This window comes from Hylobates moloch, unplaced genomic scaffold (genome assembly GCF_009828535.3).
Source record: "Hylobates moloch isolate HMO894 unplaced genomic scaffold, HMol_V3 SCAFFOLD_12, whole genome shotgun sequence".
In the NCBI taxonomy this organism is placed as follows: domain Eukaryota; kingdom Metazoa; phylum Chordata; class Mammalia; order Primates; family Hylobatidae; genus Hylobates; species Hylobates moloch.
In genome coordinates, this window is record NW_026652287.1 from 42248523 (window position 1) to 42270227 (window position 21705).

The following is a 21705-nucleotide window of genomic DNA, read 5'->3' on the forward strand; positions in this document are numbered from 1 at the left end:
TGCCAGAAGTGCTAAAGTTAGCAAACCAAACTACACAAGCATGTTTAAAGCCTCTGTTCGTATTTTACTGGTTAACGTTCCATTGCCCAAAACAAGTCACATAGCAAAGGGCATGAATATACAAGGAGTGAGGAAATGGGGGCATTAATTTTCTAGAATATGGTAGTGAAAGTCAAGGTACTTGGACCATGGGATGAAACCACCTTCTGAAGGAGAAAGAAAAAAAGGATCTATTGAAAGAAAGGTCACAACCAGGCATGGTGGCTTACATCTGTAAACCTAGTATTTTGAGAGGCCAAGGTGGGCAGATCACTTGAGCCTAGGAGCTCAAGACTAGCCTGGGCAACATGGTGAAACCCCATCTCAACAACAAAAAAATAGCTGGGTATGGTGGTGTGTGCCTGTAGTCACAGCTATTCAGGAGGCTGAGTCCAGGAGGTCAAGGCTGCAGTGAGCTGTGATTTTATACCGCCTTTCAGAATAGTTTTCAATTTTTATGAGACAATATAAACCTGATACAAAACAGACAAGTATATTATGATAAAAGAAATCACAGGACAACCTTCTCATTAACATAGACACAGAAATACTTTTTTTAAAGTAACATTTAATCTAGCAAAAATGAAAAGGCTAAGAAACCATATCCACGTGTGGTTTATTCCAGTAATAGATGTTGTTTTACCATATGAAAATCAAGGAATATATAATTCACCTTATTAACAGATTTAAGAATTTTTTTTTTCCAGATCTCTCAGGATTGACAAGGATTTCTTAAAGACTCTGATACATGCAGAGAAGGCACTAGATAAAATCTAATGTCCATTCATGATTTTTACAAAACAATCTTGACAATCCAAGAATAAAACAATTCCCTTAATTTGATAAAGGTTATTTATAAAAAACTTCTAGGTAGTATCATACTTAATGATGAAATATTAAACACATTTCCCTAAGTTCAGAAACAAGGCAAAGATAATCATTTTCATCATTTCTATTCATTACTCTAAAGAAATAAGGCAAGAAAAATAAGCAAAAAATAAAGTTGAGACATTAGGTAAGACTTTCTTTTATTGGTATTAACAGGATTATATATATATATATAAAATCCAAAATCCACAAAGTATTGGAATAAATAATTGAATTTATAAATGTCACCAGCTATAAAGTCAATATGCAAAAAGATATTGCAATTCTATATACTAGCCAAAAACATTGAAAAACAAATAAAAAATACAAAGCAAAATATACTAGAAATAAGTTAAACAAATCAAGATTTCTACAATGAAAACTATAAAACACTCTTGAGAAAAGTTAAAGACAACCTAGGTAAATGGACAATTATACCATATTCATCAACTGGAAAACTCGATATTGTGAAGATGTCAATTATCCTCAGGTTATTTTATAAAATCAATGCAATTACAGGCATAGTACCAAAAATTCATTTGTGAACATTAATCCTGAGATTCCAAAATTAATTTAGAAAACATGGGGAACAGAGAAGGCAACACAATCTTAAAGAATAAAAAAGGTGGAAGGCTTTCACTACCAGATTTCCAAAAATATTACAAAGCAACATAAATTAACATAGTATGGTATTGATGCAAGAAAAGACAAATGAACCAAGAGGCAGAGATCGCCTCAGTGGAGAGGAAACCATGGTCTCTCTGATAGATCTATATACACACACCTTGATCCTACCTCACATGCTACAAAAAATTATTCAAAGTAGATCACAGACCTACATAAAAGAACAATAAAGAATCTAGGAGGAAACATAGGAGAATAGATTCATTATCTTGGTCCAGGCAAATAATTCTTAAACAGGTGTCAGATCTCAAGTTGATCTTTATGCTCATTAAAGATTAAGCAGCAATCTTTTTTTTTTTTTTTTTTTGACATGGAGTCTCACTCTGTTGCCCAGGCTGGAGTGCACTGGCAGAATCTTGGCTACCTGCAACCTCCACCTCCCAGGTTCAAGTGGATTCTCCTGCCCCAGCCTCCTGAGTAGCTGAGATTATAGGCACAGGCCACCACGCCTGGCTAATTGTTTTAGCAGAGACAGGATTTCACCATGTCGGCCAGGCTGGTCTTAAACTGCTGACCTCAGGTGATCCGCCCGCCTCAGCCTCCCAAAGTGCTGGGATTATAGGTGTGAGCCACTGTGCCTGGCCAAGCAGCAATCTTTAGCAATCTAAACACATGTTAACGGATGACACCTGACCTTTCTAAAATGCTATCTAGGAACTACCTAACCCTGGCTGAGTTCCCAGACTTCACAGTTCCCACTTGCTGCTAAGACCAGCATTAACAGCTAACAATGTTACCACTGCTTTTAGATCCTACCTGCCCACTCCTGCCTCCTCCCCTCTGCATCTGCCCCAAAACTGCCAGGACTCTATGATTCAGTCAGTGCTGACTCTAACCTAGTTTCTGGATAAGCGTGGGCACTAACCCTAAACAAACAGAGTATTACATTCCCCAGGCCAGTGACTAGAGTACAGTGGGCAAGTGAGCCAGTCAGAGCCAATTAGATTCAATTCTGATCGTCATATTGGAACTGTTCAAAAAGACAATCACTGTTTTCTCCCTGAGACTTTAAGTTGGGAAGAAAGTAGCCAGAGTTTCTGGGGCCATCTATGAAGAGACAACCTGCTTGGAAGAAATGCTAATGCAGGAGGATGCACAGCCAAGACAGGGAGACAGAATTCAACTAGGTAACACTTTTTTAGCCCCAGGATTTAGCCATGTCTGAAGCTCATTATATCCAAGGACTTTTTAGCAATAAATTATTTAAACCGACAAATTCCCTTTAAAGAGTGAAAAGACAGGCCGGGCGCGGTGGCTCATGCCTGTAATCCCAGCACTTTGGGAGGCCGAGACGGGCGGATCACGAGGTCAGGAGATCGAGACCACCCTGGCTAAGACGGTGAAACCCCGTCTCTACTAAAAATACAAAAAATTAGCCGGGTGCGGTGGCAGGCACCTGTAGTCCCAGCTACTCAGGAGGCTGAGGCAGGAGAATGGTGTGAACCCGGGAGGCGGAGCTTGCAGTGAGCTGAGGTCGCGCCACTGCACTCCAGCCTGGGCGACAGAGCAAGACTCCGTCTCAAAAAAAAAAAAAAAAAAAAAAAGAGTGAAAAGACAAGACAGAGATTCGGAAATGTTATCTGTAATGTACGTATATATAATATACATATTTTATGTATATATGTAATATATGATACATGGTTTATACATATCTATGCATGTGTACCTAGATATAGATATACATACATACAATAAAGGACAAGTAACCAGAAGGAAACCTCTCAATTTTTTTTTTTTTAAAAAGGAACCATAAGTCTGGGTGCGGTGGCTCACGCCTATAATCCCAGAACATTGGGAGGCTGAGGTGGGTGGATCACCTGAGGTCAGGAATTCAAGACCAACCTGGCCAACATGGTGAAACTCCGTCTCTACTAAAAAATACAAAAATTAGCCAGGTGTGGTGGCACATGCCTGTAATCCCAGCTACTCGGGAGGCTGAGACAGGAGAATCACTTGAACCCAGGAAGCAGAGATTGCAGTGAGCAAGATCACGCCACTACCCTCCAACCTGGGCGCAAGAGTCCGTCTCAAAAAAAAGAAAAGAAAAGAAATCATAAATGGGTGAAATGTTTCAACAGGTGCCCTCACAAAAAAAAATCCAAATAGCCAATAAGCACATCGAAAAGTACTCAAAATCATTACATATCAGGTAAATGCACACTCTCTGCTGGACGACTATAATCAGAAAGTGCTGGACAGGTGTGTGAAACAACTGGAACTTTCATGCATTGTTTTGGGGATTATTGGTGGAATCAATATCTTTTTAAAACTGGAATACCTACCAAAACTAAACTTAAAGTCTACCCTATGATTCAGTAAATTCATTCCTGTGCATATAGCACATACCAAGATAAATAAGCCCATACCTCTATCAAAAGAACGATTAAAAGTCAAACTACACATTATGTTGAGCAAAAGAAGCCAAAACACATAACTGTACATATTGTATTTTAACATTTAGATGAAAATCAAGAACAAGCACACGAAGTCAATTATAGTAAGAGTTAAAATTGTGGTTGCCCTGTGGAGTAATGAATCACTGAGAAAGAGGATGAAGGAACTTCCTAAAGTCTTGGAAATGTTCTCTGTTTACTAGGACATATACATACATGAAATGTCATTAAGCTGTACATTGAAGATTAGCACACTTCATGCATGTTAGCGTAGTATAATAAAATAAAAAGTGATTAAGGGGAAATAGTAGAGTTATACTTTTAAAGGGAAAATATAATAGGAGGGAAAATATCATAGTAGTAGATTATACTTTTAAAGGGAAAATATAATACTGTAGCTAAAGGTACCTGAAGCAATTCATCTTCTTATATTAAAAAAAAAAAAGCAGTAAAATCTTTCCTGTTTAAAGGTGTCAAGTATAAATCCTCCTCCATTAAAACAGGATGATACCCTGTGAATGCTTACCTCAATTACCAAGGGTAACTTCCCTCACTCTCCACAGCTCTTGCTTTTGAGACTTGCAAAAATATCTTTCCCCATGAATAGTGCGACATGATGCGATTGGACTGTGTAAGAAAGACTGCAACATAAGCAAAATGGCAATGCCAGAGCTTGCTAGAAAATCCAAGAAGCTGTATATGGTGATAGCTGTAGAGATGCTGCCTTGGAGGACACTGAAGTCAAGCAAGCATTTAATGTTTGGTTTTTTATTTCGTTTTGTTTTGTTTTTGAGAAAGGGTCTCACTCTGTCACTCAGGCTGGAGTGCAGTGGCATGATCATAGTTCACTGCAGCCTCAAACTCCTGGGCTCAAGTGATTCTCCAGCCTCAGCCCCCTGAGTAGCTGGGACCACAGGTATGCACCATCACTCCCGGCTATAGCATTCAGTTTTGAGCAAATATTGATCAGTGAGTCCAACAGTCAGAAAAATGAGCTGAAAACTAGAGGTCACCTGACCTTTATACGTCTGTCTCTCTGTCTGATGGCCCCACTAAACATAGCATAATGGCTTTTTCTTCCCTTATGCCTTCCAAATCTCATACAAACTGTTATTTTAGACAAGTTCAACCTAGAACTGGAGAAAAAAGTGATTCTGGGAAATGTAGATAATGTAACACAATTTTGACACTCAAAACACTGGATCCAATTCCCAGCCATGAGCAAGGACAAAGAACGAAATATAAAAATAGTATATTAAATCAATTTCTGCTGAAATTACTCACTAGACAATAAAAGCTTTTAACAGTAAAAATCGATCATCTCAGAAACTCTAACATCTCTTAGCAAAAAAGAATAGGAAGAAAAATATTGAATGGGCAAGTCTGCATTATCCATGTAGACTAAAAACAAAACATCAACAAAAACCAGTGTCAATATTATAACAACTACCCATTTAAAGAACAATGAACATTAATTAGAAACCACTTTTTTTAAAAAAGACCACTCTTGCCTATACAGAAAAAATATTTCATATCCTCCATGATCCAAAAGATTTTGTAATGGAAATCATATTTACATCAGAACCAAAATTAAAGCACCTCATACTAAAAAGTATGTGTCTAGAGCTGAAAAGGTAAATTTATCACCTTAAATGTTCCTATCGGAAAACACTGGCAATCAATGAGCCAGCAGTCTACTTTAAGGATGAGGCACTGATCTTCATTTCTAGTACAAATTTTCTTATACATAATAAGCAATGTTCATAAAGGCTTCAGCACATGCTTTACATACACAGGGTTTCTCTAAAGTGTCCTCAAATCTTCAAAATGATGAGCAACAATTTCCTACTTCCTTACATTCATAGGGTGTCTCCACAGTATGAGATCTCACACGTTGCCTAGGATCTGAAGGTTTGCAGACATTCCCATATGCCTTACATTTATATGTTTTCTCTAGTGTGAGTTTTCACATGCCTTCGAAAGTAGGCAGGACAAACAAAGGCTTTCCCACATTCCTTACATTCATAGGGTTTCTCTCCAGTGTGGCTTCTCACATGCCTTCGAAAGGACGAGGGACAACTGAAGGCTTTTCCACATTCCAGACATTCAAAGGGTTTCTCTCCAGTGTGCATTCTTGCATGTACAGTAAGGTATGAAGAATGACGAAATGCTTTCCCGCATTCCTTACATTCATAGGGTTTTTCCCCAGTGTGCGTTCTCATGTGGATCCTAAGAGCTGAGGGATAAATAAAGGCTTTCCCACATTTCTTACATTCATAGGGTTTCTCTCCAGTGTGAGTTCTGATATGTACTGTAAGGTGGGAGGAACTAATAAAGGCTTTCCCACATTCCTTACATTCATACGGCTTCTCTCCGCTGTGAGTTCTTAGGTGTTCGGTGAGGGATGAGGAACGACTGAACGTCTTCCCACACTCCTTACATTCATACTGTATCTTTCCAGTGTGATCTCTCACATGTGCTCTAAAGGACGAGGGACAACTGAAGGCCTTCCCACATTCCTTACATTCATAGGGTTTCTCTCGACTTTGATTTTTCACATGTGTGTTAAGGGAAGTGGGAAGGTAGAAGGCCTTTCCACATTCCAGACATTCATACGGTTTTTCTCCAGTGTGTTTTCTCATATGGATACTTAAGGAGGAGGGACAATTGTAGGCTTTCCCACATTCCTTACATTTATAGGGTTTCTCTCCAGTATGTGTCCTCACATGTACAGTGAGTTTTGAGGACTCGCTGAAGGCCTTCCCACACTCTTTACATTCATAAGGCTTCTCTCCAGTGTGAATTCTTATATGTATTATAAGGTGAGAGGAAGAGCTAAAGGCCTTCCCACATTCCTTACATTCATATGGCTTATCTCCACTGTGAATTCTTTTGTGTTTGGAGAGTGAGGAGGAACAACTGAAGGCCTTCCCACATTCCTTACATTCATAAGGCTTATCTCCACTGTGAATTCTTTTGTGTTCTGTGAGCGATGAGGAACAACTAAAACCTTTCCCACATTCTTTACATTCATAGTTTGTCTTTCCGATGTGAATCTTCATATGTGCCCTAAAGAATGAGGAACAGCTGAAGGCTTTGGTACATTCCTTACATTCATAGGGCTTCTCTTCAGTGGGGGTTTTCATATGCTTCTTGAAACAAGCAAGAAAATGGAAGGCCTTCCCACATTCCTTGCACTGATAGGGTTTGCTTCCAGTATGAGACCTGATGTGATTCTTAAGGGATGAATGATCCACGAAGGCCTTTCCACACTCATGGCATTCATAGGATTTAACTTCAGTATTTCTCTTGAGTGAATCAAGATTTGGAACTTGGCTGAAAGTCTGTCCACCTTGATTTTCTTCACAACATTCATAGATGTTCTCTACCATATGATTTCTTTTAAAAATAAAAGACACATTATTAGTAATAAATTTCTACCAATTTCAGTGAATGTGTATGTTTTCTGCCCTTTTGTCAAGTTATAAGCTGAAAGTTTTCACAGAGGGCTCTACTATAGCTAATACTGTCACCGAGTTATTGACTCACGAGATTTTTCTGATAATTGTTTACAACTGAAGTATGTGTCAAACATTCAAAATCTTGCTCTCATTTGTGGAAAAAACTAACTCATGAAAATTCTTTCTCAAACCACAGTCTTTGATCTAGGCTTATTTATATATACATATTTCTTAAATTTCATGACTTTAATTTTAAGATTCTCTCCTGAAGCAGTTTCTCTTTCTCACGAATGGCACTCACCTCAAATGTCTCTCATGGCTTTTGTTCTGATAATCAATACCACAGGACTCCTGGTTTTCATGTAAACTGGAGAACCAGGAATCATTCCTTTTGAATCTTACTATTTTCTGTTCATTGGATATTTTTTGTCCACAAATATCTTGTGAAGCAACTGATTCATTAGTTTTAAGTTGAGTCTCAAAACCTGAAACAAAAAAAAGTGAAAGCTTCTGTGAGCAAAGGACTTTTAGCAGAGTGACTATTTCAGGACTTTGGTATTAATAGGTGCAAGGGTCAAAATGGTAAGCAATTAACTAAGAAATAATTCTATGAAGATTCAAACTAACATAACTAATATAGTATTAGGAGAACAAAACAGAAATTGGATAAAATGCACATGACCAAATGCTAACTTACAAAGAGGAAACGTGGAAGGTCTTTGCCAAGAACAAGGAAAATGTGAGATGACTGATAAAAAGTCAAAATAGTCATCTGAGATATCTGTGGAAGATAAGCTTCCTCATATAAAACAAAGTTTGTTTTTGTATTTTACTTTAAGTTGATTTTTTCCCCCAACGAAAACAGTTTCTCCCAAGGGTGCTTGCCTTCCTGGTGCTCTCTCATAAAGATGCCCTGGATAAGTTCTCTCTTCACTGTCTGCAGGTCCTCCTCTTGTTCCCACTGGGAGATCAGATGGGGTGTGTGTAGCGGATACCCTGCACGAGCAGAAAGGCATATCACGAGGGAAAATAATGAAGAATCACTAATATTTCCATGAAATAGAAACAAAACTTTAGTCTTCTGATATTCCAAAAATGGCCAACTGTGAGTTTAACTGCAACAAAATGTCGAATTTATTTATTTTTTTTTTTAAAAAAAGGGGAGGTGGTAGGTTGGGTGCGGTGGCTCATGCCTGTAATCCCAGCACTTTGGGAGGCTGAGGCAGGCGGATCACGAGGTCAGGGGTTCGAGACCAGCCTGGCCAACATAGTGAAACCCTGTCTCTACTAAAAATACAAAAATTAGCAGGGTGTGGTGGAGCATACCTGTAATCCAAGCTACTCAGGAGTCTGAGGCAGGAGAATTGCTTGAACCCAGGAGGCGGAGGTTGCAGTGAGCCAAGATCGTGCCACTGCACTCCAGCCTGGGAGACAGAGCGAGACTCTATCTCAAAAAAAAAAGGAGAGGTGGCAGGAGGAAGCAGCCTCTGACATACAGAACTGATCTAATGTTCACATCTAAACCTCAATATCATTACAAGCTGGTCAGACAGTCACAACTGGGACATTTTGTTCTCCTATAGAATATAAATAATCTCACAAAATACTAATCTTGGATAAAGTTACTCTGAAATCATGATAAAATGAAACAAAACAAGGTTACCTCATAATTTTGTCTAAAGACTTTATGCCACCCACAACATACTCAATAATAGAGTATTACTGAATAATACTGTCAGCAACCAGCAATACTATCCACTTTCTGTCAGCAACCAACCTAAAATGACTGCCTGTATCACTAGGCTGAACAACGTCCCCTCAAAATTTATGTTCAGATGGATCAATGGAAAAGCACAATGGGTTCAGAAACAGAGCCACACTGATACAGTCAGCTGACCTTGACAAAATAGCAAAGGCAATACAATGGAGAAAAGATAAGTCTTTCCCACAATTGGTACTGGAACAACTGGACATCCACAAGCAAAAAAATAAATCTAGACACAGGCCTTAGACCCTTCACAAAAGTTAACTCAAAATGGGTCACAGACCTCACTGTAAAATGCAAAGCTAGAAAACTCCTAGAAGATAACAGGAGAAAAATCTAAATGACCTTCTATTTGGCAATGACATTTTTAATTTTTTTTTTTTTTTGAGACGGAGTCTTGCTCTGTCGCCCAGGCTGGAGTGCAGTGCCACGATCTCAGCTCACTGCAAGCTCCGCCTCCTGGGTTCATACCATTCTCCTGCCTCAGCCTCCTGAGTAGCTGGGACCACAGGTGCCTGCCACCACGCCTGGCTAATTTTTTGTATTTTTAGTAGAGACGGGGTTTCACCATGTTAGCCAGGATGGTCTCGATCTCCTGACTTCGTGATCCACCCGCCTCGGCCTCCCAAAGTGCTGGGATTACAGGCGTGAGCCACCACGCCCGGCCTGACATTTTTAATTTTTTTTTTAAGAGACAGGGTCTCACTTTATAACCCAGGCTGTAGTAGTGGTGTGATCATAGGTCACTGCAGCCTCAAACTCCTGGACTCAAGTGATCCTCCAGCCTCCATCTCCCAAGTAACTGGGACTACCAGCGCATGCCCCCCACACCCTGGCAATGATATTTTAGATAATAATGCTAAAGCATGATCCATAAAACAAAGAATCAATAATTGAACTTCATTAACATTAAAAATTTCTGCCCTCTGAAAGACAATGTCAAGAGAATGGAAAGATAAGCCGCAGCCTGGGAGAAAATATTTGCAAAAAACATATCTGAGAAGGAACTGTTATTAAAAATATACAAAGACTGTAGCAGATATCATACAGAAAAAAAAAAACAAAATATTCAAAGAACTCTTAAAACTCAACAATGTTTAAAAAAAAAAAAGACAAAAAAATGAGCCAAAGACCTTTATAGACACCTCACCAAAGAACGTATACAGATGGAAATAAGCATATGAAAAGATGCTCAACATCGTAAGTCATCAGAGAAATGCAAATTAAAACAAGGCACCACTACACACCTGTTAGAATGGCCAAAATCCTGAACATTCACAAAAAATGCTGGTGAGGATGAGGAGCGACAGGAACTCTCATTCATTGCTGGCTGGAATGTTTGCTCTGTCGCCCAGGCTGGAGTACAGTGGTGTGATCTCAGCTCACTGCAAGCTCTGCCTCCCGGGTTCACACCATTCTCCTGCCTCAGCCTCCTGAGTAGCTGGGACTACAGGTGCCTGCCAACATGCTCAGCTAATTTTTTGTATTTTTAGTACAGATGGAGTCTCACCCTGTTAGCCAGGATGGTCTCGATCTCCTGACCTCGTGATCCACCCGCCTCGGCCTCCCAAAGTGCTAGGATTATGGGCGTGAGCCACCACACCCGGCTGGCAGTTTCTTATAAAATTAAACATCCTCTTACCATAAAATCCAGCAACTGAATTGCACTCCTTTTACCCAAAGGAGTTGAAAACTTAAGTCCACATAAAAACCTGCACACCAATGTTCATAGTAGCTTTATTTGTAACTGCCAAAACGTGTAAGCAACCAAGAAGTCCTTCAGTAGGTGAATGGATAAACTGTGGTACATCCAGACAATAGAATATTAGTCAGCGGTACAAAGAAATGAGCTCTCAAGCTATGAAAAGACATGGAGGAATCTTAAATGTATATTGCTAAGTGAAAGAAGCCAATCTGAAAAGGCTACATACTGCATGATTCCAACTATATGACATTTTGCAGAAGGCAACATCATTTTGGAAACAGTAAGATCAGTGGTTGCCAAGACTTAAGAGGGAGGGAAGGAGGGATGAATTGACAGAGCACACAGGATTTTTATAGCAGTGAAACTATTCTGTATGATATTATAATGTTGGATACATGTCATTATATATTCTTCCAAACCCATAGAATGTACAATATCAAAAGTGAACCCTAATGTAAATGATGGCCTCTGGGCAATGATGATGTGTCAGTGTAGCTTCATCAGTTATAACAAATTTACCACTCTGGTGGGGGATGTTGTTATCAGAGGAGGCTATGCCTGTGGGAAGCCAGAGGTTATATGAGAAACCTCTGTACCTTCCACTCAATTCAGCTGTGAACCTAAAATTGCTCTAAAAATAATAATAAAGCATACAAAAAAAATAAAAGAGAAGTCCACCCAGAACCTCAGAATGTTGCCTTATTTGGAAATAGGGTCTTTACAGATATAATCAAGTTAAGACAAGGTTATACTGGATTAGGATGGGCCCTAAATCCAATGACTGGTGTCCTTATAAGGAGAAAGAGACTTAGACACACAGGGAAGAAGATGAAGGCAGAGAATGGAATGATGCATCTATAAGTCAAGGAATGCCAATGATTGCCAGCAATCACCAGAAGCCAGGAAGAGAAAAGGGAGTCTTTCCCCCAGAGCCTTCAGAGAGAACATGGCCCTGCTGATCCCTTGATTTCAGATACCCAGCCTCCAGAAATGCTGTGAAGGAAAAAATTTCCATTGTTTTTAGCCACCAGTGTGTGATACTCTGTTACAGAAGGTCTAGGAAACTAATACAGCCTGCTTCCATAGACCCATCCCCAAATCACTCAACTGAAGCACAAATCCTATAATAGGTATTTTCTAACACCGTCTTACTAGGACATGTAAGAGGCATGTATTCTTGCTTGCTGCGCTGCAAAATAAACCCAACTTGTTTAACTATAGGTGTGTTCTGGTAGTCTTTGGGTAAAGGACATATATAGCAGTAAAATCCTCAAAATATCCAAACTACAAACCTCCTCCCTGTGTCCTATAGTGATTGCTGAGGTTTATACCCACACTTTCAATACTTAATAAACCTCAAGGCTTTCAACCACGAAAAAAAGCATCAATTCAATATACAGATGTTTATTTTCTTTCTTTCTTTTTTTTTTGAGATGGAGTTTCACTCTTGTTGCCCAGGCTGGAGTGCAATGGAGTGATCTTGGCTCACTGCAACCTCCACCTCCTGGGTTCAAGCGATTCTCCTGCCTCAACCTCCCAAGTAGCTGGGATTATAGACATGCGCCACCACGCCTGGCTAATTTTGTATTTTTAGTAGAGATGGGGTTTCTCCATGTTGGTCAGGCTGGTCTCGAACTCCTAACCTCAGGTGATCCGCCCGCCTTAGCCTCTCAAAGTGCTGGGATTACAGGCATGAGCACCGCACCCGGCCCAGGTGTTTATTTTCATAGCAAAGCCACTAGACTGTTAAGTTCCTTGGGGTCAGTGACCATATCTGTCTTACTTACCAATGTCTTCCCATTCCTCAGCCCAAATCCTAGAATAAAGTCAATTTAGTGAGATAAAATAACTTTCTAAACAACTACATGAAAGAATCTTGCCATTCTTACCTAGTGAGGCCAGGTTCTGGAAGTTTTCCAGCATCACATCTCTGTAGAGGTTCCTCTGAGCAAGATCCAGCAAAGCCCATTCCTCCTGAGTAAAGTCCACAGACACATCCTCAAAGACTACTGAATCCTAAAACATACCACAAATTCTGTTCAGAAAGGTACAATTCCTCCAATGTGTACAAGAGGACAGATGAGGCTGACAACATCGAGGAAATGAGAGTCAATTCACAGGAAGTTCAGAAGATCCCAGCATCTACTCTAGGGCTCAGTCAACAAATCTCTCTCTCTTTCTATCCACACATAATTCATCACTGATCAAATCCTGGCTTATAGATTTAATACTTCTAAAACACTAAATTGCCAGGCAAATTGGGTCAAGCCTGTAATCCCAGCACTTTGGGGGGCCAAAGCAGGAGGACTACTTGAGCCCAGGAGTTCAAGACCAGCCTAGGCAACAGAACATAGTGAGAATCAGTCTCTATCAAAATTTTTTTTAAAAAAGCTGGGTGTGGTGACTTGTGCCTATGGTGGCAGCTACTCCGGAGGCTGAGGTGGGTGGGAGGATTGCTTGAGCCGTGCGGTTGAGGCTGCAGTGAGCATGACCATGCCACTGCACTCTAGCCTGGACAAAAAAAAAAAAAAACATTAAATGTATCTCCCCACAATCTGATGCCAATGAGCTAGGAAAAAACAAAGTGTTTTTCCTACCCGCTTACATAGTCACTCAATACTGTACAGAACACTTCTGACACCAGATGTGTGGGGGATATTTTCCACAAACACCAAGCAATTCCCCAGTGGACACCAGCTGGGTATCCTACAATTTGCTTCTGATACTATCTACCTGGAGATTCCACAGGTTGGAGATTCCACAGGAGGTCCCACTAAACTGCCTCCCACTTCAGATGCCAATCCCAAGTTAAAAGGCTGTCAATTATACTTCTGATTGGCTAAAATCAGGGCTCCTCACAGAACTCAGGGAAACATGTTTATTGGTTTATCACCGAGGTCATTATAAAGTACACAGATAAAATAGCCAGATGAAGAGACGGACAGGCCAAGGTATGCTGGGAAGGGGCGCAGAGATTCCATGCCTTCTCCTGGCATGCCACCCTCCGGGAACCACCACACATCCAGCTATCCATGAGCTCCTCAAGCCAGTCCTTTGGGTTTTTAAGGAGGCTCCATCACAGGCATGGCTGATTTAAGTCCCAATCCTCTGATCTTGCCTGGGTCTTTCTGAACCAGCCCCCATTCTGAGGCTCTCTAGGGGCTCAAAAGACCCTCTTATTCTCCAGAGATTACAAGGGTTTTTAGGAACTCTGTGCTAGGAAATAGGATGAAAACCAAATTGTTTTTTTTTTTTTTTTGAGATGGAGTCTTGCTCTGTCACCCAGGCTGCAGTGCAGTGGCATGATCTCGGCTCATTGCAACCTCCACCTCCCTGGTTCAAGCAGTTCCCCTGCCTCAGCCTCCCAAGTAGCTGGGATTACAAGCACGTGCCACCATGCCCGGCTACTTTTTTTTGTATTTTTAGTAGAGACAGCATTTCACCATGTTGGCCAGACTGGTCTCGAACTCCTGACCTCAGGCAGTCCGCCCACCTCGGCCTCCCAAAGTGCTGGGATTACACGCGTAAGCCACCGCGCCCAGACCCAAATATGTATTTCCCAATATCATAGATGGTGACCAATGCCAGTCTTATGATGGCCTAGAAAAGTCCAGAACATATTGAAGAAATGAGAGAAATGCTCTGGAAATGAAATAATCTCCACACTGACATCATCGATTCCTTATTACAGAAATAACTTCACCTGATACTTTATTCCCACCATAGCAATCACTACATTAAACACAGGGTCAAATCTAGATGGGATTTTAATGAATAAAAATACACCAAGAGAAAAGAAGCCTTTCAATTTTTTCCCCCTCTCACAAAACTGAGAGGCCCAGGAGCCTGCATATGCACAATTTTGAAGCCAGGCCCACAGCTGGTCATACTTCCTTGGATTCTAGGCCAGTGGTCAGCAAACTATGGCACATGGACTATATCCAAGCTGCCACTTGAATGCATAAGTACAGTTTTATTGGAACACAATAAAATGTGTTTGTGTACTGTCTATGGCTGCTTTTGCACCAAAATGGCAGAGCTGAATTGCAATAGAAACACTACGGCCCACCGGGTGCGGTGGCTCATGCCTGTAATCCCAGCACTTTGGGAGGCCGAGGTGGGCAGATCACGAAGTCAGGAGATCGAGACCATCCTGGCCAACATGGTGAAACCCCATCTCTACTAAAAATACAAAGTTAGCCGGGCGTTGTGGTGCATGCTTGTAGTCCCAGCCACTCGGGAGGCTGAGGGAGGAGAATCGGTTGAACCAGGGAGTCAGAGGCTACAGTGAGCCAAGATGGTGCCACTGCACTCCAGCCTGGTGACAGAGCAAGACTCTGTCTCGAAAAAAAAAAAAAACACTACGGTCTTCAGTGCCTAAAATACTATGTGGTCCAATACAGAAAGAGATTGCTGGCTTGTGCTCTAAAACACTGAGGGAGACCTGGTGCAATGGAAATATTCTTTTGGACAATTATTACCTTTTACTTACCTGTATCCTATTTTTCTGTAACTCAGCAGTTTTTCTTTCTTCCTCCATGTCCCCTTCATGAAGAAAAGCAGGATATTGAGAAGTTAGAATTTAAAAAGATGACATGAGAATCCAGACCTCCCCAAAATTCCCACACTCATGAGCCTGGATGTTGCAGCCCATCAATTATAAGTAACAACTCCTCTCAAAACACACACACACACACACACACACACACACACACCCAAGACACCCAGGCAAATATACCCTGCTCTTGTGGGAAAGTGGAACAACCTTATGTCCCCCTAGAGATACAAAACAGCGCTCTGGTCCTTGTTGATCATAAAGAAGAGGTTAAGAGTGCTATTTTGTAAGTTAACTGAAGACTAGAAAAGTCTGGCTGTCAATTTGCCCACGATAACAAAAAGTATAAAATGTATCAGGGAGTATCTTCCACAACAATAAACACTCTCTGTCTCAAATTCAAGAAAGCACTGATTTATATGCCAGGCTTCTGAGAGTTCCACTCCCAATATTTCTTACTTCTGCACCCCTTGGCTGGCTAACAGGCTTTGCTGCTCAGCCCTAGACCACTGCCCCTGCCCCCATGAGCTGCAGGGTTCCCCAAAACCTGAGAAAGAGCATCAGCCTTTTTTTTTTTTTTTTTTTTTTTGAGACAGAGTCTTGCTCTGTCACCCCGGCTGGAGTGCAGTGGTGTGATCTCAGCTCACTGCAACCTCCATCTCCCGGGTTCATGCCGTTCTCCTGCCTCAGCCTGCCGAATAGCTGGGATTACGGGTGCACACCACCATGCCTGGCTAATTTTTTTGTGTTTTTAGTAGAGACGAGGTTTCACCGTGTTAGCCAGGATGGTATCAATCTCCTGACCTCGTGATCCGCCTGCCTCGGCCTCCCAAACTGCTGGGATTACAGGCGTAAGCCTCCGCGCCTGGCCGAGCATCAGCCTATTGAATTCCATATGCAGGAGGCAGAGAAGGCCGCTATGCTGTGATACACATGCTAAATTTGCCTGCACAGTACAGTAGTAGCAGAATAAGAATACTTGACCAAGCGCGGTGACTCACGCCTATAATCCCAGCACTTTGGGAGGCCAAGGTGGGTGGATCACGAGGTCAGGAGTTCAAAACCAGCCTAACCAATATGGTGAAACCCCTCCTTTACTAACAATACAAAAATTAGCCGGCATGGTGGCACACTCCTGTAATCCCAGCTACTCAGGAGGCTGAGGCAGGAGAATTGCTTGAACCCGGGAGGCGGAGGTTGCAGCAAGCCGAGATCACGCCTCCAGCCTGGGAGACAGAGCGAGACTCCATCTCAAAAAAAAAAAAAAAAAAAAAAAAACTTGACCTGTGTCAGCCCTGATGTGGTATCTGCAGTGCTGTTTCACAAATTTCAAACAAGGACATGTTAACAGTTACTTCCACTGCAATGGAACAAGTAGCATTTTTAAAAGCCAAAAAAAAACTGTAACATTCTTCGCTGTATTAGTAACAATATATGCCATCTGGACAACCCTGATGTGAGAATGACTTTGCAAAGAAATGGCCACATTTTAGAATATTTCTCACAGAAGCTCTGCAAATCAAATATTATTACAACCAGTTTAGAGTTATCTTAGAATGAGTCAATTAACCACATGTTCAATATTACCCAATTAGACAGCTGCTGAGGCAGGGTATGAATGCAGGCCTATTTGTCTTCAAAACCCAAACACCCAGTGAGTACATTTTGAACACATACCTTAAATTTTAATTGTTTTTAAGCCCCTTATTCCCTAGTTTTACCAGGATTTAGCCTAGAACCCTATTGGGCACTACAGAGAGTGAACAAATGAAGCATTCTAATAAAATATGCTGGGTGTGGTAGCTCATGCTTGTAATCCCAGCACTTTGGGAGACCAAGGTTGGGGGATCACATGAGGTCAGGAGTTCAAGACCAGCCTGGCCAAAATGGCGAAACCCTGTCTCTACTAAAACTACAAAAATTCACCGGGCATGGTGGTGCACAGCTGTGGTCCCAGCTACTCAGGAGGCTGAGGCAGGAGAATTGTGTGAACTCAGGAGGCGGAGGTTGCAGTAAGCCGAAATCACACCACTGCACTCCAGCCTGAGCAACAGAGCCAGACTCTGTCTCAAAATAAGTAAAATAAATAAATAATCAAATATGCTATCTTTGAGCTCCTTCTCCTAAGGCCTATGTCTTGGGCAACAATGCTTCCCTTATAGCCCTTACCTCCTTCATTTCATAGTTATTTAGATGACATTTATCCTGACCCTACCACATGAAGTCACAAGGAATAAGTCATAGAAAAATAAAAAAGAAAAATCCTGAAGCAGATGAATGTTATATTTTGGGGTAAGACACTAAGTTAACAAAATACATCAGGTAGATGTATAAAAAATGTAGCACATTATAGGGATAAGGAGACACGTAACACATTTATCTTTAGCAAGTCAGGACAAGTAATGTGGCAGAGTAGAAGCAGAAAATTAAAATAACTGTTTCAGATCACACTGGAATTTCAGAGGGTTTAGTATATCTATTATATATTTATAAGCATTATCAACTCCCAGAGGAAAAAAAATCAGTACTGGCCAGGCACAGTGGCTCACACCTGTAATCCCAGCACTTTGGGAGGCCAAGGTGGGTGGATCACAAGGTCAGGAGTTCAAGACTAGCCTGGCCAAGATGGTGAAACCCATCTCTACTAAAAATACAAAAAAATTAGCTGGGCATGGTGGCAGGTGCCTGTAATCCCCACTACTTGGGAGGCTGAGGCAGAGAATTGTTTGAACCCAGGAGGCAGAGGTTGCAGTGAGCCGAGATTGTGCCACTGCACTCCAGCCTGGGAGACAGAGCGAGAATCCGTCTCAAAAAAAAAAAAAAAAAAATCGGTATTAATAGGCTAGACTATTGATATATAAAGTTGAATAAAGACCAGCATAAAAGTTTAGAAAGAAAATAGAAAATAACATTTTTTAAAACATAGTAAACAGAATCAGAAAAGCTAAAAAAGCATCCTTTGCAAAAAGAAAAACGAATGAAACTGACAAACTCAGCTTTTTAAAAATTTTTTTTATTTAATTTATTGTTTAAGACAGACTCTCTTTATGTTCCCAGGTTGATCTCATTTCCTAGGCTCAAGCGATCCATCTGCCTTAGCTTCCCACCAGCTGGGACTACAGATGTGCACCACCGCAGCCGGCAACAAACTCAGCAATTTTAAGAGCAACAGGGCATAAACAACAACAACAACAAAAATTATGAACAAGAATGAATCATAATTACAGATATAAGGAGAATACAGAAAAAAATAAGGAATAAATATGAAGATGCACAGGTAATTAATGAATTTCTAGAAAGTAGTACAACTTTCCAGCAATGATCCAAAACCTGGTTACACCCAGTAATCAAAGGAAAAAAAAATCAGCGGTTTAAAACACGGTCAGGCCGGGTGCAGTGGCTCATGCCTGTAATTCCAGCACTTTGGGAGGCGGAGAGCCCATGAGTTCAAGACCTTCCCGGGCAACAGAGCAAGACTCCTATTTTCTAAAAAGAAATAGGAATAAAGAAAGGAAAAAAACCTACAAACACCTACAGCAAACATCCTATTTAATGGTGAAATGATAGAATAATTCCCTCTGGAATCAGAAACAAGACAAGGAAGTAAATTACATGCTATTCTGTCGGACATTGTACTGGAAGTCCTGGCAAGTGCAGTAAAGAAATGAAAAGAAATGGAAACTGCAAGGAATAAAAAGGGAAAAGATTGAAACTGACAGATGACCAAATTTTCTGTGTGAAATTTAACCTATCTATAGATAAATGATTCAAATGCATCATTAATGACAAAAATGCATCAGTTCACTTTCACCTGAATATAATGTATCAAACTGATGTCCACAGGCAGAGTATAATATCCAGAGACCAAATACTATCTTTTTGTTTTTTCGAGACAGGGTCTCGCTCTGTTGCCCAGGCTGGAGTGCAGTGATGCGATCTCAGCTCACTGCAACCTCTGCCTCCCGAGTAGCTGGGAACACAGGAGTGCACGTTTTATTTTACTTTTTTTTTTTTTTTAGAGACGGGATCTTGCTATGTTGCCCAGGCTGGCCTCAAAGTCCTGGGCTCAAGCGATCCACCCACCTTGGCCGCCCAAAGTGCTGGGATTACAGGCGTGAACCACGGCGCCTGGCCCAAACACTGCCTAATGCATAAAGAGGGGACAGGAGGGGACCGAGCCGAGGCAAATGTCACCCCATGCTCACCCGCCACGCCGCGATCCACAGATCAGCTCACAGAGAACGAGGCTGAGGCGCTTGTCCTTGAGATCCGAATGGCAGAGATGCTCTTCCTTTCTGGAAAGAGAGCAAAGGATGCTTTCGGAGGCTGATGAACTACGACATTGGTTCTCCAACTCTCGCCTGCATCAGAATCACCCCGATTTCTGAACCCACACCAGAGTTCCCGATTCAGTGAGTTTGGGACCAGCCGCGGCCGCAAGGGCAGCTGACCCGGGCTCTCTGAGGCGGCGCCGCAGCGGCGGGAGGCCCCGGGCGCGGGGTCCGGGCAGGGAGTGGCGGGGAGGCAGCCCTTAGACCGCCGATCCCCAAGCCGAGCCCTCTGTCTCCCGCGGACCCGACCCGGGGCAGGCGGGGCGGGGCGGGGCAGGGCAGGACAAGAAGCGGACGGAGGTAAAAATGTTCTTCAGACGCGGACGGAGGCATAGGGTGACATGGCTGTCGAATCGCGCATGCGCAGAAGCACACTTCTGATTCCCCTTTCGGCGCTGCAAACGGCGTATGGGGCGGGGCCTGGGAAGCGGGACTTGAGGTGAAGGGGGTGGAGCGGGGAGGAGCGGGGTGCGAAGGAGCGCCAAGGCTGGTTCCAGCCGCAAGTGGATGAGAAATCCTAGTTTCTTCATGATTTGGAGTAAACAGAGAAGAAACAGAACCCTGGACTGGACTTTCATGACTCGGCCTGAGGGGCAGAACTGGGGCTAGACCGGACCTACGGGCGTGGCCTTTTAAATACGCCAAGGGGCAGGGCTAAAGGTGGAACCAGATTGGGAGCGGGGCTTGGTTGAAATTCCTAGGGGGCGGAGACGAGGGCTAGGTGGGGCTTAAGTGACTGGGCCTGGGGATCGGGCTAAGGCTAGGGTTTCCCATCCAGGTTCTCAGCCACTACGGATACAGGGTGCTCATCGATCGGGTTTATACCTATCCTCCACGTTGCTACAGCCCTGTACACAGGACACATATATTTGCAGGTCTAATAGGAAACAGACTCTCCTTTCCACTCACTCAGTCCTTTTGGGCCTTTTAGTTTTCCCTTTCATTGTTGTATTGATAACTTCTCCTGTAGAGGGAAGCCATTGATAATTATTTAAATAGAACCTTTTTCCTGGAAACTTGCTGAATTCTGATAGCTGTCAGTTTATTATTTGGAACATCAAATATAAATATTTTCTATGCATATTTTCATTGTTTTAATGTGTATAATTCATTTCTTTTTGTGAGGCAATGTCTCACTCTATCGCCTAGGCTGGAGTGCAGTGGTGCGACCACGGCTCATTGCAGCCTTGACTTCCCCAGCTCAAGTGATTGTCCCATCTCAGCCCCGCAAGTAGCTGAGAATACAGACGCGTACCACCCCACCCAGCTATTTTTTTTTTTTTTTTTTGTAGAGATGGGATCGCATTATGTTGCTGAAGCTGGTCTCAAACTCCTGAGCTCAAGCTATCCTCTCACCTCAGCCTCCCAGAGTGCTAGGAGTACAGGTGTAAGCCACCACACCCAGAGTCATTTCTTTTTCTTATTGTTTGTTTAGGGCTTCCTCAACTATAAGCCGGAAATAAATTAAGCATTCTTGTCTTGGTCTGTAATGATTACCAAAGTTCCTCAGTAAGCTGTTTACAACAGGTGCCCCTCTTATCAAGTTAATCTTTTTAAACCAGGTTTATGAAGATATTTTATCAATAATTTTTTATGAACACTATCAAATGTTTATGCAACAATTGAGTTGATAACATAATTTTGCTCCTCTGATTTAGTTTACAATATCATATCCACATAAAATATTTAATTTTAGGCAAGGCGCAGTGGCTCATGCCTGTAATCCCAGCACTTTGGGAGGCTGAGGTCGGTGGATTACCTGAGGTCAGGTGTTCAAGACCAGCCTGGCTACCATGGTGAAACCCCATCTCTACTAAAAATAAAAAATTAGGCTGGGCGCGGTGGCTCATGCCTGTAATCCCAGCACTTTGGGAGGCCGAGGCGGGTGGATCACGAGGTCAGGAG

The 21705-nt window shown here is 42.0% G+C and overlaps 1 protein-coding gene across 1 annotated transcript; it reads right to left on the minus strand.

Annotated features, from left to right (window-relative positions):
- Positions 1–622: 622 nt before the first annotated feature.
- On the minus strand, positions 623–19967 carry ZNF699 (zinc finger protein 699). The gene is made up of 6 exons (XM_032169556.2): positions 19675–19967; positions 15407–15459; positions 12804–12930; positions 8330–8440; positions 7746–7929; positions 623–7382 (listed from the first exon to the last, which is right to left on the minus strand). The coding sequence occupies exons 2-6, from the start codon at positions 15452–15454 to the stop codon at positions 5924–5926; spliced, it is 1929 nt and encodes a 642-aa protein (XP_032025447.1). The 5' UTR covers positions 15455–15459; positions 19675–19967; the 3' UTR covers positions 623–5923.
- Positions 19968–21705: the final 1738 nt, after the last annotated feature.